Genomic DNA, 19,873 nt, shown 5'->3' with positions numbered 1-19,873 from the left:
ATCTGTTCTTTGTTCAAATTTGCCTTGCTCCAATTCCTAGCAATTGTAGACAACATGCTCTTTTGTTCAGGAGCCACTTGTTACATGCATAATTAGAGACTGCAGTAGCTGTGTTTAAAGAAAAACTGTTTTCCAATGTAATGTGTGATCTTGATAATAGTATTTTCATCAAAGGTAGCAATTACATTCATTAAGCTGGGACTGGCAAGGCAGCAAGGAAATTAAGTGGAAGGTGAATAAAAAGCTCCCCGTTTCTTTTTAAAATCTCTGCCTCTTTATGAGTTGAAATGCACCACGTTGAGCTGCAAACTGGAAAATACATACTGAATATAAGGGGGAAAAAAGAAAGAAAGAAAGAAAGGAAAAAATAAAGTCCTCCTTAACCTTTCTGAATAATGATCCAGAAGATATCCTAGGGACACCTACTATAGATGCACTTTTCAAATTAAAGGGCTTTATTCTACATTAATTTCTTATGCAAGTTTTAAACGAGCTCAACATATGATTCAGGTCTTTAAAGGCTCCAGGGCTCTCTAGGATTAATTCACTGTTCTTTTCACACATGAATTAATTGTTTTGTGTTCTCAAAAACAGCAAACAGCACATAAATCAACCAGTTTGGAAAAGGCACAAGGCTGGTGCCTTTTACAAATCACTGAAGTTTACTCTTTACACCATTCTTGTAATATGCAACTTTTAAGGGAAAAACTGGAAAAGTAGGACATATGTTCTTAATTCTAAGTGGATTTCTTGAATGCATAACTCATTTCAGTGATCTGATTCCTTGAGAGACCAAAGTTGTGGAGCACTGAAAAGCTGTTCTTCCAGCATGCCAGCTGTTTATTTCCCAATTAATAAATCAATTATACATCACTAATATACTTGCACACATTCCCACATAAAAAGAGCTAGTTGTGAGGGTTTTTTTTACCTTCTTTTTGCCTTAACCTTTGGAAGAAGATGGAAAAGTGTGAAAATCTGAAGATGTGAGCGCAGAGGCCCACGAGGGGCTGTGCCTGGACTCCCCCAGGCTGAGCACACACACAGCAAGCTCATTTTCAGCCCCCAAAATCCTATCCTGATTTTATTCCAGGCATTGTGTCCCAGGCTGAGTGGGGGAAGTCTGTGTCCCCTCACAGCTGTGTTGGCAGCAAGGGCAGGGCACCACTGCTGACAAGACACTGCTACAGACCAGGGCTGAGGCACATTTTGCAGGAAAATTCCCCAACTCAGGGTCTCAGCCAGCACCAAGCAGAGCAGGTGACACTTGCAGCAAGGAGGATGAGTTAAATTTACCAGCAGGGCAGGTCCTGAGGAGGGTGGTGGCAGGAAATGTGCTCCCTCCTCAGCAGGGATGTCCCAGCTCACTCCCAGCTCAAGGTAAGAGAGAAAACTGCAGGCAGAATCCAGCTGCCCATGACTCCAAAAATAACTGTTTGTCCCTCTGCCCTTCCCAGAAATAGAATCTGAAACCACAGCATCTTGGCCAAATTGGAATTTGTATAGTTCTGCGAAGCATTTCCTTCAGTTAGGAATGATTTAATTATTCTTCACTTCCTCTTCTAGAAATCATTCCTGGATAATGAGGTTAGCATAGAGCAGATATGTTTCAGTCATAGATGTAATTTAGTGCCAGAAGGCTTTTACAGTTGGGGAAGAAAAAAAAAAAAAAAGGTTTTTGGACACTTCTAAATAGAAGCAGCAGGACAGAGAGGGTTTGCTATTAAATTAGAACAGTCTGAGACACCAGAGCATGGGGTGCTTTAACCCAGTGCTGTGTCAGCCCCTGAAGAATCAGAGCACTCCCCTGCAGCCCAGATTCTTACACAAGGGTAACAAGGCACATTTTAAATAATTATTAAATAATGGCAAGCTGCATTACTGCCAGAGAATTGTTTATCTCTGCAAATTGGATCACTGGAGTCAAAGCACAGCAGAGCTAAAATTCTTCCAGCATTAAATGGAAGATCTGTTGCTGCACCTTCCCTTGGTCCTTTGAAACTGTGAAACCCTCATGGCACTCAAATGTATTTTATTACAAATATCCTGCTGAATTCAGCTTTTATTATTCAAGCAACAGTCAAAATAAACTGCCTTATCAATCAAATGCAGGCACTGCTGCAATTAAACCCAGAAAATAATTTTCCTTCCAAAGCCTGATTGGACAGACATTGAGAGGACCAACTCTATCTTCAGCAGCTCCATTGACCAAACAAATTCTTTGGAGCCTTTCACTATTTAACTATGCTTCCAGAACCTTAACTTTTTTTTTTTTTTTAAATTATTCCTGGATTATTTTTACAGCAGTTTAGCAAATTTCTTCTACAGAAAACCAAAGAAGCTAATGTCAAACATGTCATTATCATGTCTTTGGGAATGATCTAAACAAAAGCAGAAAACCTCAACAACAGTGTTAAATTAAAACCTGCTCTGTTTGTACTGAAAAAATTGCATTTAATTTGCATGTTTAGGATGCAAATTAAGGAATAGAAGAATTTACAGGGTGTCCTTGAACACAATTCAGGCCAAAAATATCCAAGAGTCTTGTGGCAAACTTAATGTGATGAGAAGGATGATCAGAAAATGATTCTGTTCCACTGAGGGCTGGGTCATTGCTTGAGACTTGGCTGAATGTCCCTGACTGAAGGCAGCAAACAGCCCCTCTTCAGCCTCACTAAAAAGGAATCACTAAAAACTTGACTTTTTTTTAGTTTGTGTAAGTCTCCTCCAGTGTTAGCAGCTCTGCAGTTACTGAGAGAGAGAATAGCATCAGAAAGATGTAAATCCAAATAATCTTGAAAAACAAAATATATAAAAATGCTATTACTGTCTAGTGAGACTGCACATATTTTTGATTTATATTTCTAAATATTTCACCAGAAAAAAAGGTTACAGTGTACACTGCATGTTCCTTTGAACAATAAACAAGCTATTAGGGAACACACTGGTTATTTTTAGTTACCCTGAATACATTCTGGGGCTGGGGAAAAGCATTTCTTCAGCTTTTGTCTATCCAGTACCAGCTCAGGGAAGTCAGACAGCTGCTTTCAAAACAGACTGGGCTTCCAATTGAGCTTGGCTTGGTAGAAGAACTTGAAATGTGTCTCTCACCAAAAGATTTTCAAGTGGAAATGCAATAACATGTTAATTAGAAAAGTCTTTGCATAGCAAAAGGCTCCCAAAGAACAATAACTCTGTAGTTCATGTAAGCCTTTTCTAACACAATCTTTACATAGGGAAAAGAAAATATGAAAGAAAGAACAACAGCATAGAAAAGATGATACACAATGTTGTATTTGAGTATTTCCCAAGTAGTGATTAAACCTTTCTGTGGAAATCTGCCTTGATCACCAAGCAGAGCAGAACTAGAGAAACCTGACATGACACAGCCATTCTCTCCTGGTACAAAACCTGCAAGATCTGGCAACAATTTTAAATTACAGATTATTAGAGAACCATGAATTCATATACAAGCATTGTATCAAGTCAAAACCAAAATTCAGGCACTTTTTAATACATTGTCAATACAGGTTTTTTCTTCTAACCAGGGAAGCTCACATGCAACATTTGTTACTGAAGTTGCTGTTCCAGGACAACAGACTGGATGGACTAAAGGCATAAAAAGGGAAAAGTCACTGATAAAATACATCTTGAGTACATCTTGAGTATTAAAAGCTCAGAAAGCCTCCCAGCATTGCCCACACCAGCTCTGCAGCTTGTACCCACAGTGCCAAATGTAGAATTGCCATTGTTGACCATACAAAAATGCCTGTCCCAAAGCAGAACAAGGGCTGGGGAGCTCAGGCAGCTCTAAACAGCTCCTGGACAACAGCACAGGTTGTCTCATTCCTAACCAAACAGCTGAGCTCAGATGGCAGGGCTGGGATTTCAGGTCCCTTCCAACCCAAACCATTCTGTGACTCTCCCCAGAATCAGTGACCAGAGTAGTCAATGCTCTCCACACAGGTACCTGTCCTCTTAAAACAGCAAGGAAAGTTACTCAGGGGTTGTAATTGATTTGTGCACATACTCCTCCACAAAAGTTTGTATATAAATACAATACATTATTTATTTCTTTCAAAACTGTGTACAAAATACAGCATACATAACAAAGACATGAAATATTTACAGCTGTAACATTAGTTAAAGGCTTGACCTTGATTTATTGAGAAGAAAAGCTCATCAGCTACTGTTGAATTGCTGCTGAGGATGTTCAGGCTGTTTGCTGGACTCAGGCACCCCATATCAGACTGTGAGGAATCACATTAATCTCATTTTCCCCTGGTTATTTTTTCAAATGGATACCTGACACAGTTCTACATAAAGAGAGTCTTTTTACATAATCCTGGATATCCAGCCCTTAACAGTCCTTCAAAGAGCTCTGCACTTCCCTCCACAAAGGGCTTGCTTCTGTAATGAATCAGTAAAGTATTGCCAGTCCTCAGTCTCACACAAAACTGTAGATGCCAAGCTGAGAGTGTCACAAACCAGGAGATCACAGCAAAAGCCAAGCCCTGTTTTCTGTGGACGCTCATGTGAGCAAAGCAGATTAAACCTCAGCAGCCTCAAGGCTGTCTCACCTTGGCACACCTCAGCACAGCAATCAGCATTAACTCCAGCATTTTGCAGTGGTTTTGATTATTCTGGATTCACAGATAGACTGTGTGGAGCAGAATAACTGCAGTTAAATGTGGTGTCTGTAGTCTTTATTCTAGTCTAAATAAGAATTAAGACTAGTCTTAATTTTAATCTAAATTTCCCCAGCTGTTTCAATTCAGCTGAAAGAAAGCCTGCAAGTAAATCTGAAATGCATTAATAATGATTACTAATAATATTGCTAGAAGAAAACTTCAGAAACCATCTAGCCTTCCTTCCTACTCTTGTATTTTTGTAAATCTCAAAGCTCTTGATCAAACTGATATGGGAGGAGCTTTTTTATTGGCACAAGGATAATCACCCCAATAATTCTTTGCCCATTACCAGGCAAAGTGTGTACATAGAGGGATTAATTCACTAAAGCAGTTACTTCCCTTTGAAGTCAGAGAACTTTTTAATAGTGCTTTTCATCCTAGCTTGTTTCTTTGTCTAAGGCACTGCTTGTTTTACAAATCCCACTTGTTAAGTGTCACTTGTCCTGGTTTTGCTAGGAAATCCTCTGGGAGTCTCAGCCTGTAATGTTCTAAGCTCCACTCAGAGTGAATCATCAGTGAAAGGCAAGCTTTAAATATGAGATTCCTCAAAGTCAGCCAAAACCAGAAAACCAATCCTTCCCTCCCCAAAACACTTGAAACAGATTGCCAATTACAGCAATTAGGATGATTTTTCATATATTAAGCTTCCTGTCTCTTGATTATTAGTTAATTAGCTCTCCAGCACTGAAGAGGTTTCTGCTGTAAATAAAATGTCTAATTTTAGAGTAAACACAGACAAATAAAAAAAGCAAATACTTCCCAACCCCCTGCCCCTTTTTTCTCTCTTAAAAAAGGGGAAAACTGTGCTAGAGAACAACTAACTTCCAGGAGCAAGGAATTCTAGGCTGCAAATTAACAGAGCCTCCCTTTAAAGTTTGTAAAATGCATTGAATGTGGAAAGGCCACTGGGAGGTAGAATCACAGCACTCCCATTACCCAGCTTGTATCTGTCCTTTTGCAGAACTACTAGAGCTTTTTTAACCCCATTTCAGAAAGATTTCAACTCAACCTTTTATGAAAGGAGAACTATAAATAGGCTCTTAGATTAAAACCCTTAACAGCTGAGAAGGCTGGAAAGGGAGGTGGATATTATCCACCTTTCAGGAGTACAAATTGGGGCTGCAAGGGCTTAATTACAAAGATATCCTTAAGAACACACTGAGGGCTGCTATAAAAATGACTCCAATTACAGCAGCTCCACAGACATCACTCCACCTGGGAGAGGAAAGCATCACTTCCCTCTCTTTGCACCCCATGCTAATGCAGCAGCACACCCCAAGTGCAGCTCCACCCCACACACCAGCTCTCCCAGATGGATCAACAGAAATGCCAGGGATTTGGATTCCTTTGTTTTCACTCTGAAATCTCCAAGTGGAGATGAACTGAGCTAAGGGAGCTAAATCCAGTGCTTGGAAGTGTCACAGGCAGAAAGAAGTTTGGATTTGAATGTAGAATTCATGATTTCACATGAATCACTCCCTCTCCTGAAACGGGTTTCCCTGTGATTTCACTGTGATGGTGTATTCTTATTTATTATGTCATCAATGCCTTCTGTAATTACCATTAAATCTACAATTAGTGTTCAGGGAAATAGTTTTTATAGAGCATCAAGGAAGTCCTTATGGTTTCAGTACTCCTGTGCTAAGAATTTTGCAATTGTGCTCAACTGGATATTTGAAGTTCCTTCATATATTGTACCTGAAATCAGAAGAAAACAAATTAGTAGACTCTAAACCCACAGTGAGTTTATGAAGAGAAATCAAAATATCATCCTAAAGTCCAGTGAGAACCTTTGCAATTATGAAAGGAAGCTTTACTGTGCAAGTACTAGCACAGAATTGTACTTATATAATATTATAAACATTCCTATTTTATTATCTGTAACAATGAAAGCACTTTTCTGGCTGACAACACATAATGCAAAGACATTTTCCTGAAAAGCAGTTCTTAAATAGCCAACAAAAATAAAGAAGTTTCAAATGCTATTGTAATAAAAGCCAATATTGTTAAAAATATCAAACTGTTGTGTCCAAGGATTATCCTGATAAACAAGAAAGCCTTGAAAAGAAAACTCCACATGGATTCAGATCTTAAAGCCAATGAAAGTATTATCAATTTTATTTTTTACAGAAATTTTCTTAATAGAATGGGAAACAGTGTTTGTGTCTGTATTTTATTGGTATCTAATGAAACATCTTATGCATGTACATTCATTTATAACTAAAGTTTTATATCTGAGCCTTTGAATTAGTGTTGACACGTTCCCAAGGAAAAAATATCCTGAGAAAAAAGGCCAGCCCTTCTTCCTCCAACTTTAATAGCACCAAAGCTACAAGAGATACTTGGTAAGCAAGTGGCACTCACCTATCTTGCAGTCACGGTAGTACTTTTCTATTGGGTAGTTTTTGGTGAATCCAACACCTCCCATCCATTCAATACATTTACTGGTTGTCAGTGTTGCAACCTGCAAAGAGAGTTTCAGAGTTACAGGATTCAACTTCAGACAGTGGTAGTAAAACTTATACTTTGTACCTGATTATTAACAAAACAGGGAATAAAGCAGTGACTAGAACAGGAGGGAAGAAGGATGGGTATTTTGTTATTAATCTTCAGCAAGCCATTTTAGGATAAAAACAACATAAATCAGAGGATATAAGGAGTTCACTAATTGTTACAGCAATAGTTTCTCTGCTGCTCTGTGCAAAAGACTGGCAGTGGTATGCAAGACAGCAATTGCAAAGAGGGAAAAGCCATCCAGTTTTGAGTCATTTTAAGACTCACAGATGTGACCAGCAGAGCTGAAATGGTCACAAATGAGCTCTTTACAGTGTCATTTCTCATGCCACAATAAGATTTCTGAGAAAATTAAATCTTTCTTGATAAGTATTAATTCACTTTCCTCTTTTAGTGTTGTTGGTTCGTTTTAAAAATTTTATTTAGGGGCATGAGCAGCTTATTCTTTGGTGACTTACATCAGATTCTGTGCATGGACTGAGAAACATAGAATGGTTTGGTGGGGATCTTAACACTCATCTCATCCCAACCCCCCTGCCCTGGGCAGGGACACCTTTCACTAGCCCAGGTTGCCCCAGGCCCCCCCCAACTTGGCCTCGAACACCACCAGGGATGTGGCATCCAAGATAAAAGTACACCCAGAGCTTCTACAGCCAAGATGAATTCCGAGTACACACTGGGAAGCAGAAGGAGCTTCAGCAGCAGTGGGATGAAGGCCTGCAGTGAGGGAGCTCAGGTACCTCAGCAGTGAAGTACTTGGCCATGCTGGCCTCCTTGATGGCCGGCCTGCCCGCCTCCGCCAGCCGCGCCGCGTTGTAGGTCAGCAGCCTGGCTGCCTCCAGCTGCGTGGCCACCTGGGCAATCTGGTGCTGCATCCCCTGCAACAGCAGCACAGCACTCAGACAGAGCCACAGCCCCACTGGAGCTGCCAGCAACAACCATGCCATGCACCTGCACTCTAAAATAAAAACATCAGATCCAGGTGGGAAGCAAATCTGTGACAGGGTCTCTGTGGTTGAGATGACCCCGAGGGGTTGGGAAGTCTCTTTCTCCCAGCCCCGCAATTGAAGAAGGAGTCAGGATTCCTCTGCTCTGGTTCTCAAGGTTGTTTATTCTCTGTTATCTATAACATTCTTCTTCTGACCTGCTGAGGTCTGGCTAGCAAGTCGCCTCGTGGTACACTGACTGCCTTGGGGCAGTGTTATCTTTTAACTATGTGTACATTATTTACAATACCTTTCCAATACCTATCACCTATGTTAGACAGTTTGTCTCTACTCTAAACCAATCCAAAAGTGCCACCATCACAGCAGAAGATGGAGGATAAGAAGAAACAGGAGGAATGACAGGACATGCCCAGATTCCTCCATCTTGCCTCCTGAACCCCCATTCTAAAACCCCAAAATTTTACTTTTTCACCCCGTGGTAAATTCACTATCATTCTATTCAAACTCTAGTGGCTTGTAACTCTTTGCACAAAGTTAGTAATTGTTTCCAAGGGCTAAAACCAAAGGCACAGGTCTTTTTGACTCTGTGCCAAGGTCTCCGAGCTCCCTGTCAGGGTCTCGAGTTCTCCAGGGCAGCCAGAGGAATTTCCTGGGTTCTGACAATTCTGTGTTCCTTCTGTGTTTATTGACAGAGGTTGGGAACACTCCTGGGCCACTGAATTGCTCTCAGGAACTGCAGTTCTATTTTCTCCTTTCCTGTTCTTGGATTCAGGAGCACTGGGGTTTTTTTGGCCTGACTGGACAGAGGGTTACCTATTTAAACCCAGGAATACAAAGGATAATTTCTTTCCAATCTTAATATCCTCCTCAGGATTACAAAGGCATGAGGAAGACAGAGCTGCATTTTCATTCTGCAACTGTTCACTGAGACAAAACCAGGTCTGCTTCCCTTATGAGATTAGCCAAGGAAGACTTGCAAACAAATATTTCTTAAATAAAAGTGGAGAACTAGCAAGGTGACAACTCCTTTCCTTGGCCCAGAGGCACAAGACAAGATTTAGAAGCAGCTTAAAGGTGCAGAGGACACGACTGAGGAATAGATTAAAAGGGAAGGAAAGAGGTGGTGGAGCTCACATCTGAATGGTATTACAGAAGAATGGGTTTATTTAAGAACACCCAAATATTATGATCATTGAATATGAACATTTAGTAGTCTAAAACACAATGAAATCTTTCATCTTATTAGAACATTAACACCATTCCCTCAGATCTGCAGAAATATATAGGCAGGTCAAAATACCAAAATGATTTGGCAATTATAAATTCCATTTCCCATTCAAAAGACGTAGTTCCAATCATTTCCTAGGTATCTATGAGTGCTTCCTAAAATTTGCATAAATTATGAGTAGGGCTAATGTTCCTTCTCTTCAGCTGAGATGTAGGTTTCTTTTAACAAGAAAATTACCAGAGTAATTACAATTATGTATCTTCCTTATTAAACTATACATCATTTTTGCAACAAAGAGTCTTTTTGGCTGTAAGAAACAGATATTATAATGAAAACGAAATGTCTTTGTACAACACAGGAAATCTAATAATTCAGTTTTCCTCATCTTTTTATCATTTCTAGTCGCCAGAAAAAGCCCTTCCCCTACACCTCATGAAAGGGTATAAAAACTGGAGCACATTCAGTATAGTGTGATACTAAAATCAGAAGGGAGTTCCATGTGTATTATTTTCAAAGAATGTCAGTAAGTTATCAAGCAAAAGGAATATGTCAACAATATTTTTAAGTTTTAAATTATTTGTGTGGCACTTGCAAAGGCACACAGCACTGAACTGCTGAATTTTACATGGCAGATGAACATTCATCCAGAATTTTTTTTGAAAAATACTCAAATATTGAGGAGAGACAAGACATGAAGTGGAACATGAATTATGCAAATAATAATCCTAATTATACTGTTTATTATGGTCACTATTGTTTCTTGGAGGAAACATTCCATTAACAAGTACCTGGAAATCAAACACGCTTTTCCCAAACTGGACTCTCTCCTTTGTGTAGGGAACTGTGCGGTCAAAACACCCCTGGGCCAGTCCTAACATCTGTAAGGAAAAAAAAGGATATGGTCAAAAAAATGGATTCATTGAATGCACCTAATGGAGATGATCATAATTGGCCATCTTCTGGTCAGGCAGGTTGATATCCAGGAGAAAAGTTGTTGTGCTCCTACCTAGATACTGCTAAAGCTTGTATAGAGAATCCTAGGAGCCAGAATTTTACAGTTATCACACAAGCTGAGGTGAGTTATAAAAAATATAAGTCTGAGGAACAAACCTATTACATGCCCACTTCTTACCAAAGGCAAGTATTTCTGAAAACACTATCACTCATTTTTTGAACAAAACTTATGGGTCAGCTGTAATTGCAAAAATATTGTTTCTTTAAAAAATTTGTAATTGCATATGAAAACGACTGTAAGCTGAAGATCTATAGATTACCCTATTAAAGGAAAAAGAATCTGAATGATTAATCAAAACTATTTTCATAAGTAAAATAATTTCTCATTTTCTAGAGGACATCAGACTGAATTGGCAAAATTAGCAACTTATTTCAGAAGTTAGAACCTTAGTGGAGTGGAAGGAGAGACAACATTTCTTGCACTATCTTCCAACTCTGCAGAACAACTGTAGAAGAATTTAGATCAATTTTGTCTTTCCACAAAGGCAAAAGCAGTAAAGTGTCACATCAGACAGCTTAGAAAAACTACCTTGAATGATGTACAACAGAAAAAGAATTATACACAGGAAAAAAGTAAAATAAAACATTGCAGTCTGCTGCTAATCAGTCCCATTATCAGATTTGTCATCTCCTTATATAAATTATAAGAACAAAGCACATCAACTTCAGCACCTGTAATAATATTGCAGCTGCCTTGCACTAAACTATCTGAAACTGTTTTCAAAGCCACAATTACCTTTTACAAGATCTTCATTACCTTTTAAAACTATTACAACTGCAAAACTAAACTCAATACCACAGGGCTTTAGAGCTGCTGTTCTTGTCAAGTCCATTTCTCTTAATTTGAAGGTGCCAAGAAGGCAGTAATTAAGATATAACAACTACCTGACCTTAACTTTTAATTAAGGTGTAACTTGGAGTAATTAAGAGTAAAATCCAGACCATGTATTTTACTGGCACAGCCTTTATATTATTTATATCTCTGGGAACAATGAGGCCCACAGCCCTTTTTAAATGCCACATCAGACAAAGTTTAACCAGAGGTAATCTTTAGAAATGATGGAAAAGCCAGCCTAATTATCAGCATAGAGTATTGCCATGTGAAAAATCTCAATTTCATGAAGATGATTTCTTCTGGTGTGTCTGCAAACCAGGGCAGAAGATAAAGGAGACTAGTAGTGCAGAAATATTGCACAAAGTATAAACAAAGTAAAGATTACTTTCAAAAGTAAATTAAAAATACAAAAACTTATCACAAGTAATTTTATTCTGGGGCTGAACCTGATTTCCACTAAGATCAGCAGCATTCTGAAATCCAAACTGACTTTACAGCAAAATACAGCATTTTGAAATAATTCCAAGGTCAGTAAATATTCTCCCCTAAGATGCCATACAGTGCAATTTTCAAACACAAAAATGAACTGGAACAGCTCTGCTAGAGAAAATGATATTTATTGTAAAATTAAGTTGACTTTCGAAAACAAGTTGGGAAAACATCAGTTAGCACTAGGTTACATTTGCCAGCCCCATACAATCCCAGCTGGAAGCATTAATTTATACGTTTCAGTGGGTTAAAATTACAAAGTTAGTTTTCTTTGTAAAATAAATTTTCATAGTGGAAGACAAGAACGTGGACATAATTCAGCAGCAATAACTTAACGATCAAAGAGAAGCTAATTGCCATTTAATGTTTTTGAAGTCTATTGCTTATGTCACCACAGGAGAATTTTCCCGCTGGCCGCTGTTCCCATCTTTGCTGTAACTTTGCTACGGGAACAGTGACATCTAGTGGCAATCGAGCTTTTCATAAAGTATTTTCCAAACAGCTTTAAATATTCCACAAATTTCAGTTCAAACTCAAATTATATCCTGGCTGTGTTCAGTAACAAACCAAATCACCCACCTGTGCAGCAATCCCTATCCTGCCAGTATTGAGCATTCCAATGGCATATTTATAGCCTTGTCCCACTTGTCCCAGGATATTGCTCTCAGGAACCTAAAAAATAAAACCACCCAATTATTCCTGTTCTCTTCTGCTTTGCAACTACTAAAAGGGTCCACAAGGTTTATGAATTGTTCCTCATAAGTGAAGGCATAAAACATAAACCACAGTTTGATTCCTAGGATACCTGATTAGAGCATTCCCAGATTCACATGGCTATAAACTGATGACTGAGAAAAAACTACATCAAAATTTCAGAAATCCAACCCCTCTCTAGACTTCTGTGGAAGGAAGATGCTAAAATGTGCCCAAAAATCAGTGTATATAAGGGGAAAAAATAGGGAATTTAATTAATATTCTTTCCTTATGTGTGGCCAGGTTCCAGTTGCACACAAATTATGCTTCAAGAGCTGAACTTACAATACCTTCACGTTGTCCAGGGTGACTGGGCAGGTGGAACATGCTCTGATCCCCAGCTTGTCCTCCTTTTTCCCCACCTGAAGCCCCTCTGTGTTGCGATCCACTACAAAGCATGTAATTCCTCTGTAGCCCTGGGGGGAATTAAAAATAATCAAAAACTGATTTTCATACTAATATCCCTCAAAATCTACTACCTACATCCAGACTGATACTTGCATACTCAGCTATGTAATTTTTTACTGGACACATTTTACTATAAAATACTTTTTAGCTTTCCGTTTTGCCTTTTAACAACAGGAACTTGTCAGCTAAGTCAGAAAGGTTGGAAAAATGTTAATACTGAGTCCTGTTACTCAGAACACCACCAGTGCTGTGCTCTTCATCTAAGCAGCCATGATCCTGACATTCTTCTTTTCCCTGGTTGGAGGAATTTATTAAATTGCTCACCAAGTTCTCAAGTTTTGTTGGGAAATATCTTTAAAGGTTTGCAGTCAGCTAGGAAAAGGTGCACAGAGTATTAACCTCTAACATCAGATTATTAGTATAAAATCCACAGTTTCATATATCAGCAGCTGTCACTGAAATACAAGAATTCTATAGCAACTTACTAAGGATGGGTCTGTATTTGCCATGACAAAGAAAACTCCTGCATCTTCTGCCAAGCTAATCCACATCTTTGAGCCATTGATAATGTAGTAGTCTCCCTTCTTTTCAGCTCGAGTCTTCAAGGAAAAAGCATCACTGCCAGACCCAGCCTCTGACAGACAGAAACTGCCTAACTGTCAAGGGAAGGAAAAAAGCCAATTTAATTTTCACAAATGTAAATAAATCCTATAAGGAAAATACTTATAAGCCAGCACAAGTCCCTTAAATTCAAACATTTGAACCTATTGCAATAAAGTAACTGAGTTTCAGCTGTGAAGATTAAGAATAGAAACACTGTGTAATTACACATCTCTCAAAGTCAACTGCTTTACAGTTCTTTCTCATGGTAAATTAAATTTTAATGAAACTAATAAGTGCCTTTCCACTTTTACCTCTCAGCTACTGATGACAGGATGTATCTACATCACCACAGATCTCAGCTCTAACCAGTGTTTCAAAGTTCACACATATTTTCCAGAGCTGCAGACACACATTAGCCACTGAAAAAAAAAATCCCCACTAACATTACTAAACAATAATATAATTTCAATTGTTAAGTCAAGTAAGACTTTGACTCACTGTATCTTTGGACACCCTGGGCAGGTAAGTTCTCTTTTGTTCTTCTGTTCCATAGGTGGTAAACAACTTATTTGTTAGAGTGTTTTGGAGCTCACACACAAGAGCCACAGCTGGATCAACTTTGGCCAATTCTTCCACTGCCAATATGATTGAAAAAAACGAAGCTCCAGTTCCTCCATATTCTTCCCCAAGCTCAATACTCATCAGCTGAAATGGAAAAGGTGCAAAGGTATAAATTTGTTGGCCCTGATAGCTGGAAAGGCTAAAATTGAATCCAGGAATGAACACCAGGATTTTGGCTATGAAGTCCTCATGGCTGCCCACCAAGGCACAGAGGAATATTGGTTCTCTTCTCCATCAACACTTGGAGTCATGGCCTTTCCAGCATGCAATTATGCTTATCCAATTTAAAAAAAGTGAGGGAGGGAAGACAAGGAACTAAAAGATAAGGTGAAGTATGTGGTATGGGGGAGATGGAAAAAGAATTACAGTAAAAGATGGAGAGTGGTAATGCTGTAAAGAAAGTTGTCATGTGATTGACAACCCGAAAATTTTTAATGGTTCATTAGTTCATTTGAATTATATCCCTCAATCTTTTCATCTGTAAATCTGAACAAGGTACATTTAGAGATACATAAAATGCTGTTACTTTTTAAACAAAAGATTAGGTAAAGGTGTGCAGACCCCTTGTTCAAACAATCCCTGTACAATGGAGTCTTCCATTTTGGCATTCTCGTCCATCTTTTGCACGAAAGGTGCAACTCGTTCCTGGGCAAACTTGGTCACTGCAATGAAGAGAAGAGAGAAAATGTGTAAATATTCAATAAATAAATAAATTAACAGTCTCATTGGGAATCAATATAACAGGAATGTGGTGCTTCTGACAGGTTATGCATGTCAGAAGAAAAAATTAAGTAGCCCAACATAAGGCATAAAGCACAACTCCCCCAAAAAAATCTCAACATGAAATTTTAAGCTAAAATATCCCTTCTACTTGAAACATTTCTGAATTTTAACCACAGAGATAATAGCTACCCATGTCTTTCAGCATGGCCTCCTCTTCGGTGAATGTCTGAAGTGGAGCACAGGCAAGTCCATCACTGGCTACATTTGGCTTGAGTTCTGATTTGGAGGATCTAAAAGCACAGGGAGAAACCCTCCAAGGAGCCAGGTGTGCTGGCATGTGTCTTCTCAGCTGCTGGCAACAAATACAGAACATGCAAACAGTTAAGATTTGTATGCAGACAACCAAATATAACTTTACCCAGTGCTTTTATTCAGTAAATGATGAGGAAATATAACTTACATCTAATGTTCAGCTTGAAAGCTTTTGAGAAAATATAACCTTCCCCTCCCCTGTGTCCTAAAAGAAAGTATCCTTTAATTACTTTTCTTTTGACATGAAACAATTTTCTTCCTGGAAGTTTACAAACTTTTATTCTACAAAGTATGCACAAGCATTTTTTTAGTCAATTTTAGTGTTTACAGCAAATAAACCCTGCTGATAGTATTCATTTTTATAGATGATTTTGCAAGTCTACTGCAATTTTCAGAGTAGTGAGTGTGTATTTCAATAGAATTACTACTTTCATTAACAAGAATGATAAGAGTAAATATAAAATACACATACAGTAACTTTTACAGGCCTGTCAACTTTAATGACTGACTTTAGCTTTCTCCCTCTTTTTCTAGGGACCAGCAACTCTTGTTTCTAAAGCAATCTGACAGCTCCTCATGTGGATTATTGACATTTTGCTGTGAAAGGGCCTAACTTTTAACTGCACTGTGGATTTCTGTATTCAGACTGAATTCTTATCCATCACTTAATGATTTTCAGAATGAGCACACATTTTGCAGACAAAGCCCTGGCATTTGAATGCTTCTGTACAGTTAATTTCCACACAGTTAAAATCCCACAGTTAGTATGTTGATAGTGTAACAAATAATTAATGTGTCTTATTTGGTTGATTTATTTTAAAAGCATGGGAAGGAACTAAAACTAACTGATTTATGCTTATGCTCCCCATTTGTCCACAAAATACAACCATGATTTCAAGAAGCATTGGCTATCCAACCAAAAGAGCAGAGGCTGAGCATTTTACTGTGGGGAATAGTATTGATATGTGGCAAAAGTCACAAAAATGAACAGAACAGGGGCTTTTGGGAGGAAGCTACACACAGTGATTGTCAGGACATAGATAATGTGAAAGCTTTGTCCCCCAGAGACCTAAAAACTTTTGTGTTCAAAGACTTAATTACTCACAGTGGGCTTTAGAAAGGCAAGTTTGGTATGAAGGCCAATCTGCTTTCCAAACACAGAATAATTCCTTAGGATTTTAAAGGAAGTTTGCATAAAGGATCTGGCTCAAAAAGTATGGGGCCAGCAGTAGCTAAAATGTATTCCTGAAAAGCAGCACAGTTTGTCAGTGTCTCAAAAAGGACAGAACAATGGTTCTGTTCTGCTCCCACAGCTCCCCAAACCCAGCCCACTCGGGGGCTGATCTCTGCCACAGATTTCTGGCACTTCTGCCTTGTCAGAGAAAAGTGTGGAGACACAAATGTCTCACCAGGACAAGTGCTGACAGAAACCCCCAGGAGAGACACAGCTGGGCCATGGAGCATATGAAAACACGTCTGCCAACACAGGTTTTTGGCAGCACTGATTGTGACCCCCAGAGTGAGGAACAGACTGGCTGTGCCCTGAGCAGGCGCCTGCTCAGCTCACAGAACACAGGGCAAGCCCACAATGCACACTGGGACAGCAGCATTCCTCCAGAACCAGCAGAAACTCTGGGGTCAGGAAGTAAAAATTCCTTTGATCCTTCCAATCATTCCCCCTCTTTCATGTTGGCTTTCAACACTTGTCATCTTTCTGGCTGAAGAACTGATGGAAAACACATCCATGAACTCTTGTGGAGACAAGAAGCAAAAGTCTGCTCTGATAAGGAAATTTTCATTTTGGCACAAACAACAATAAAACCCAACAATAACAAACAGTCAGAAGTGGTAATAGAGAAAATAAATATTTCTGTGAAAATTAAGTGTTTATTCACATTCAACACTCCTGGTGACATAAAACAACCACTGGTGAGCAGGGCTAAATTATGAATGCATTTGGATGGTCTACAACACTTTCAAAGGATGATGGAGTTACTGTGGGTCTTCACAAAATAAAGAAAACATTGTTTTAATAGAGATTAAACCCATGTTCTGGAGCAGCCAGGCAGGAATGGATTATTTGCATACCTGACACCCAGGTGTGCAAACATCCACCTGTGCAAGTCTGTCCTTGGTGAGGGCTGAGAAGGAAAAACCTGAGCATACACATGCACATTTCTATTTATGCACATTTCTATTCTGTGCTGCTTCCTGAGCACTGACAGGGCTGCAAGCCACACACACCTCCTGCTCCTTCCACTACTTCATTCCCAAGCACAAAGAAAAGAGTTTTCCTCCATGGTGAATCACTGGGAACATAAAGCATAAAATCATGGAGTGGTTTGGGTTGGAAGGGCCATTAAAGCTCATCCAGTTCCACCATCCCAGGGTGCTCCAAGCCCTGTCCAAGCTGATCCAGGCACTTATCAACCATGCTTTGGTCAGTACTTGTTTGAGACATCTTGCTCCTCTGCAGGAGCAAAGGAATACTCCTAAAAATTCCTGAAAAGGTTACCTTGAAAAGTTTTAAAATCCATGGGATGCATCCAAGGGATGGGATTAAGGCTGGCAACTCCCACACAAAGAGCAGCAACTCACAGCTGTCCCAGAGGAATAACAGCCCAGTGTGGAAATTATGTTTCAGGTCAACATTTAGATTTAAAAACTAAATAAACAATCAAGTCACTACATTATTGTGCACCTTTCTTTTCTTAGGGGCCATGTAGTATCACTAATTTCAGGCAGTTATTTAAAGAACATGTGCATTAAAATCCTTGGCTGCTGCTTCCCTGCCTTTTTTTCCTGCTCTTCTTCTGTAGGTAGTGATTTACGATGCTACAGGATTCAGACTGTTTGCCCTGCTAAACACAGGCTTTTGAGAATTGGTTGCTGATAACATTGATTTTTCTCTTTATCTCAATTCTCACCTCTGCCTCGGCTCTTTATAAGATCAGTTCTCCTGGTTTCCTTGTTTGTTTTACAATCTAAAACAAGATTTTAATGCTGGACCTGGCAGAAGCATTAAGATATAGACAGAAAAAACCCCAAAGCAATGTTTTCCTCAGCTCACTTTGCTTGCCTTGGTGACTGCCACTCCTGCGTCCATCCCAGCTGGTTTCCACACAGCTCCTATTTCCCAGCAGAGAAGCTCCCCAATGGGAGGCTTGCATTTATTTCTAGGGTTGGTTTTCTTTATTTCAGTTTATTTCTAGAGCCACAACACCCCCAGGAGCTGCAGGAGAAGGTCTCACCGTGCAGAGCCAAGGCACACATGGCAAAACCCCGGGGTGTCTGCGTGTCTTGATCACAGCTCCAATGCCTCAGGCGTGTTTAGCAAAACCAGGAATACTCCGAATTGAAAGGGACCCAGAGCATCACCCAGTGCAGCTCCTGGCCCAAATTGGCACCCTGAGCATCCCTGGAGCGGTGCAAAGGCTGCCGGAGCTCTCGGGGCCGTGCCCCTTCCCCAGTAGTGCCAGCACCCTCCGGGAGAGCTTTTTGCTGTTCTATAACTGAAGGAGACCCCAGAGCGCCTCTGCTGCCAGGCCGGTGCTGCCTCCCCACAAACATTTCACAAGACTCTCAGAACTTCTCTTAGCGCCAAACCCAACACTGTCCCTTCACACACAAACCCACAGGGCAGAAGGAGAAAAGGACGTTCCCCACCACCCCCGCGCCTCACAGAGCTGCCCCTGCACCCCGACACGTCCAGCCCCGGCTCAGGGAGCCCCACCCAGCAGCAGCGGCGGGCTGAGGAGCTGCCGCAGCCCAGCAAGACGCGGTGCAGCGGTCCCTTGTCCCCTCATCCCTGTCCCGCCCTGAGGCGTCACCTTCGCGCAGCCCCTCAGCCAAGCTCCCGCCGCCGCCGCCATTTTTTCGCCCGCCCCGTGACGTCAGGGCCACCTCCTGCGTGACGTCAGAACCAACGCCCCCATGACGTCAGGGACAACGCCCCCCTCCGCTCCCGCCGGCGCGCGCGGGTCTCGCGAGACTGCGGTGGGCGGGGCCGGGCCGGGCCGGGCCGGGCCGGGGGGAGGCACAACAAACATGGCGGCGGCGGGAGGCGGGAGCGGCGGCGGTGAGTGCTGCCTGTCCTCCCCTTCCCGCTTCTTTCCTGCCCTTCCGTCTCTTTCCCTCTCCCTCTCCCTCCCTCCTTCTCCTTCCGGGGCCTCCCTGTGCCGTGATGGAACCGGGCGGGGGGCAGCGCTTGGGGAGGGCCGCGCTACCCCGCTGGGAGCGGGGCCGGGTCAACGGCGCAGCGCCGAGGCTGCTGCCTTGGTGTGGAGCTGAGGGACACAGAAATCAGGGATCACAAAAATTACAGAATCGCAGAAATCACAGAGTTACTGAAATCGCAGGGTCCCTGTAATCGCCGGATCACAGAGTGGGTGAGGTTGGAAGGAATCGATTCGGTGCCACCTCCCTGCTCAGGCGGGGCCATTCCCGGACACACGGCGCAGGTTCTGGGGTATCTGCACTGAGGGAGACTCCGCACCCTCTCTAGGCAGCCTGTTCCAGCGCTGTCACCCTCACAGTAGAGAAGTTCTTCCTCCTTGAGGTGGAACTTGCGGTGCACCAATGGCTCTGGTGCCACTGCTGGTTCCCGGAGCAGAGCCTGTGACGCCCAGGGACAGCCAGGGACACCCAGGGCTGAGGGCCCTCCCAGCTGGGGCTCCTCTCCAGGCTGAACAGCCCCAGCTCCCTCAGCCTTTCCCGGGCACGGAGATGCTCCAGT

General features: G+C 41.2%; 1 protein-coding gene across 3 annotated transcripts; it reads right to left on the bottom strand.

The window, feature by feature from the left end:
• Window positions 1-4,043: 4,043 nt before the first annotated feature.
• On the bottom strand, window positions 4,044-19,085 carry ACADSB (acyl-CoA dehydrogenase short/branched chain). Of its 3 annotated transcripts, none has more exons than XM_059852174.1 (11): window positions 18,969-19,085; window positions 15,016-15,175; window positions 14,665-14,765; window positions 13,981-14,187; window positions 13,365-13,535; window positions 12,762-12,887; window positions 12,298-12,390; window positions 10,169-10,258; window positions 7,946-8,083; window positions 7,056-7,155; window positions 4,044-6,389 (listed from the first exon to the last, which is right to left on the bottom strand). In XM_059852174.1, exons 1-11 carry the CDS (start codon window positions 19,008-19,010, stop codon window positions 6,319-6,321), a joined length of 1,299 nt encoding a protein of 432 aa, XP_059708157.1. In that variant the 5' UTR covers window positions 19,011-19,085; the 3' UTR covers window positions 4,044-6,318. The 3 variants fall into 3 exon arrangements, with proteins under 3 accessions (XP_059708157.1, XP_059708155.1, XP_059708158.1); XM_059852172.1 differs by having other exon boundaries at window positions 15,016-15,178; window positions 18,969-19,062; XM_059852175.1 differs by lacking the exons at window positions 15,016-15,175; window positions 18,969-19,085 and having other exon boundaries at window positions 14,630-14,766.
• Window positions 19,086-19,873: the final 788 nt, after the last annotated feature.

This window comes from Haemorhous mexicanus, chromosome 7, assembly GCF_027477595.1.
Source record: "Haemorhous mexicanus isolate bHaeMex1 chromosome 7, bHaeMex1.pri, whole genome shotgun sequence".
In the NCBI taxonomy this organism is placed as follows: Eukaryota; Metazoa; Chordata; class Aves; order Passeriformes; family Fringillidae; genus Haemorhous; species Haemorhous mexicanus.
This window is presented reverse-complemented; position numbering and strand designations above follow the sequence as displayed.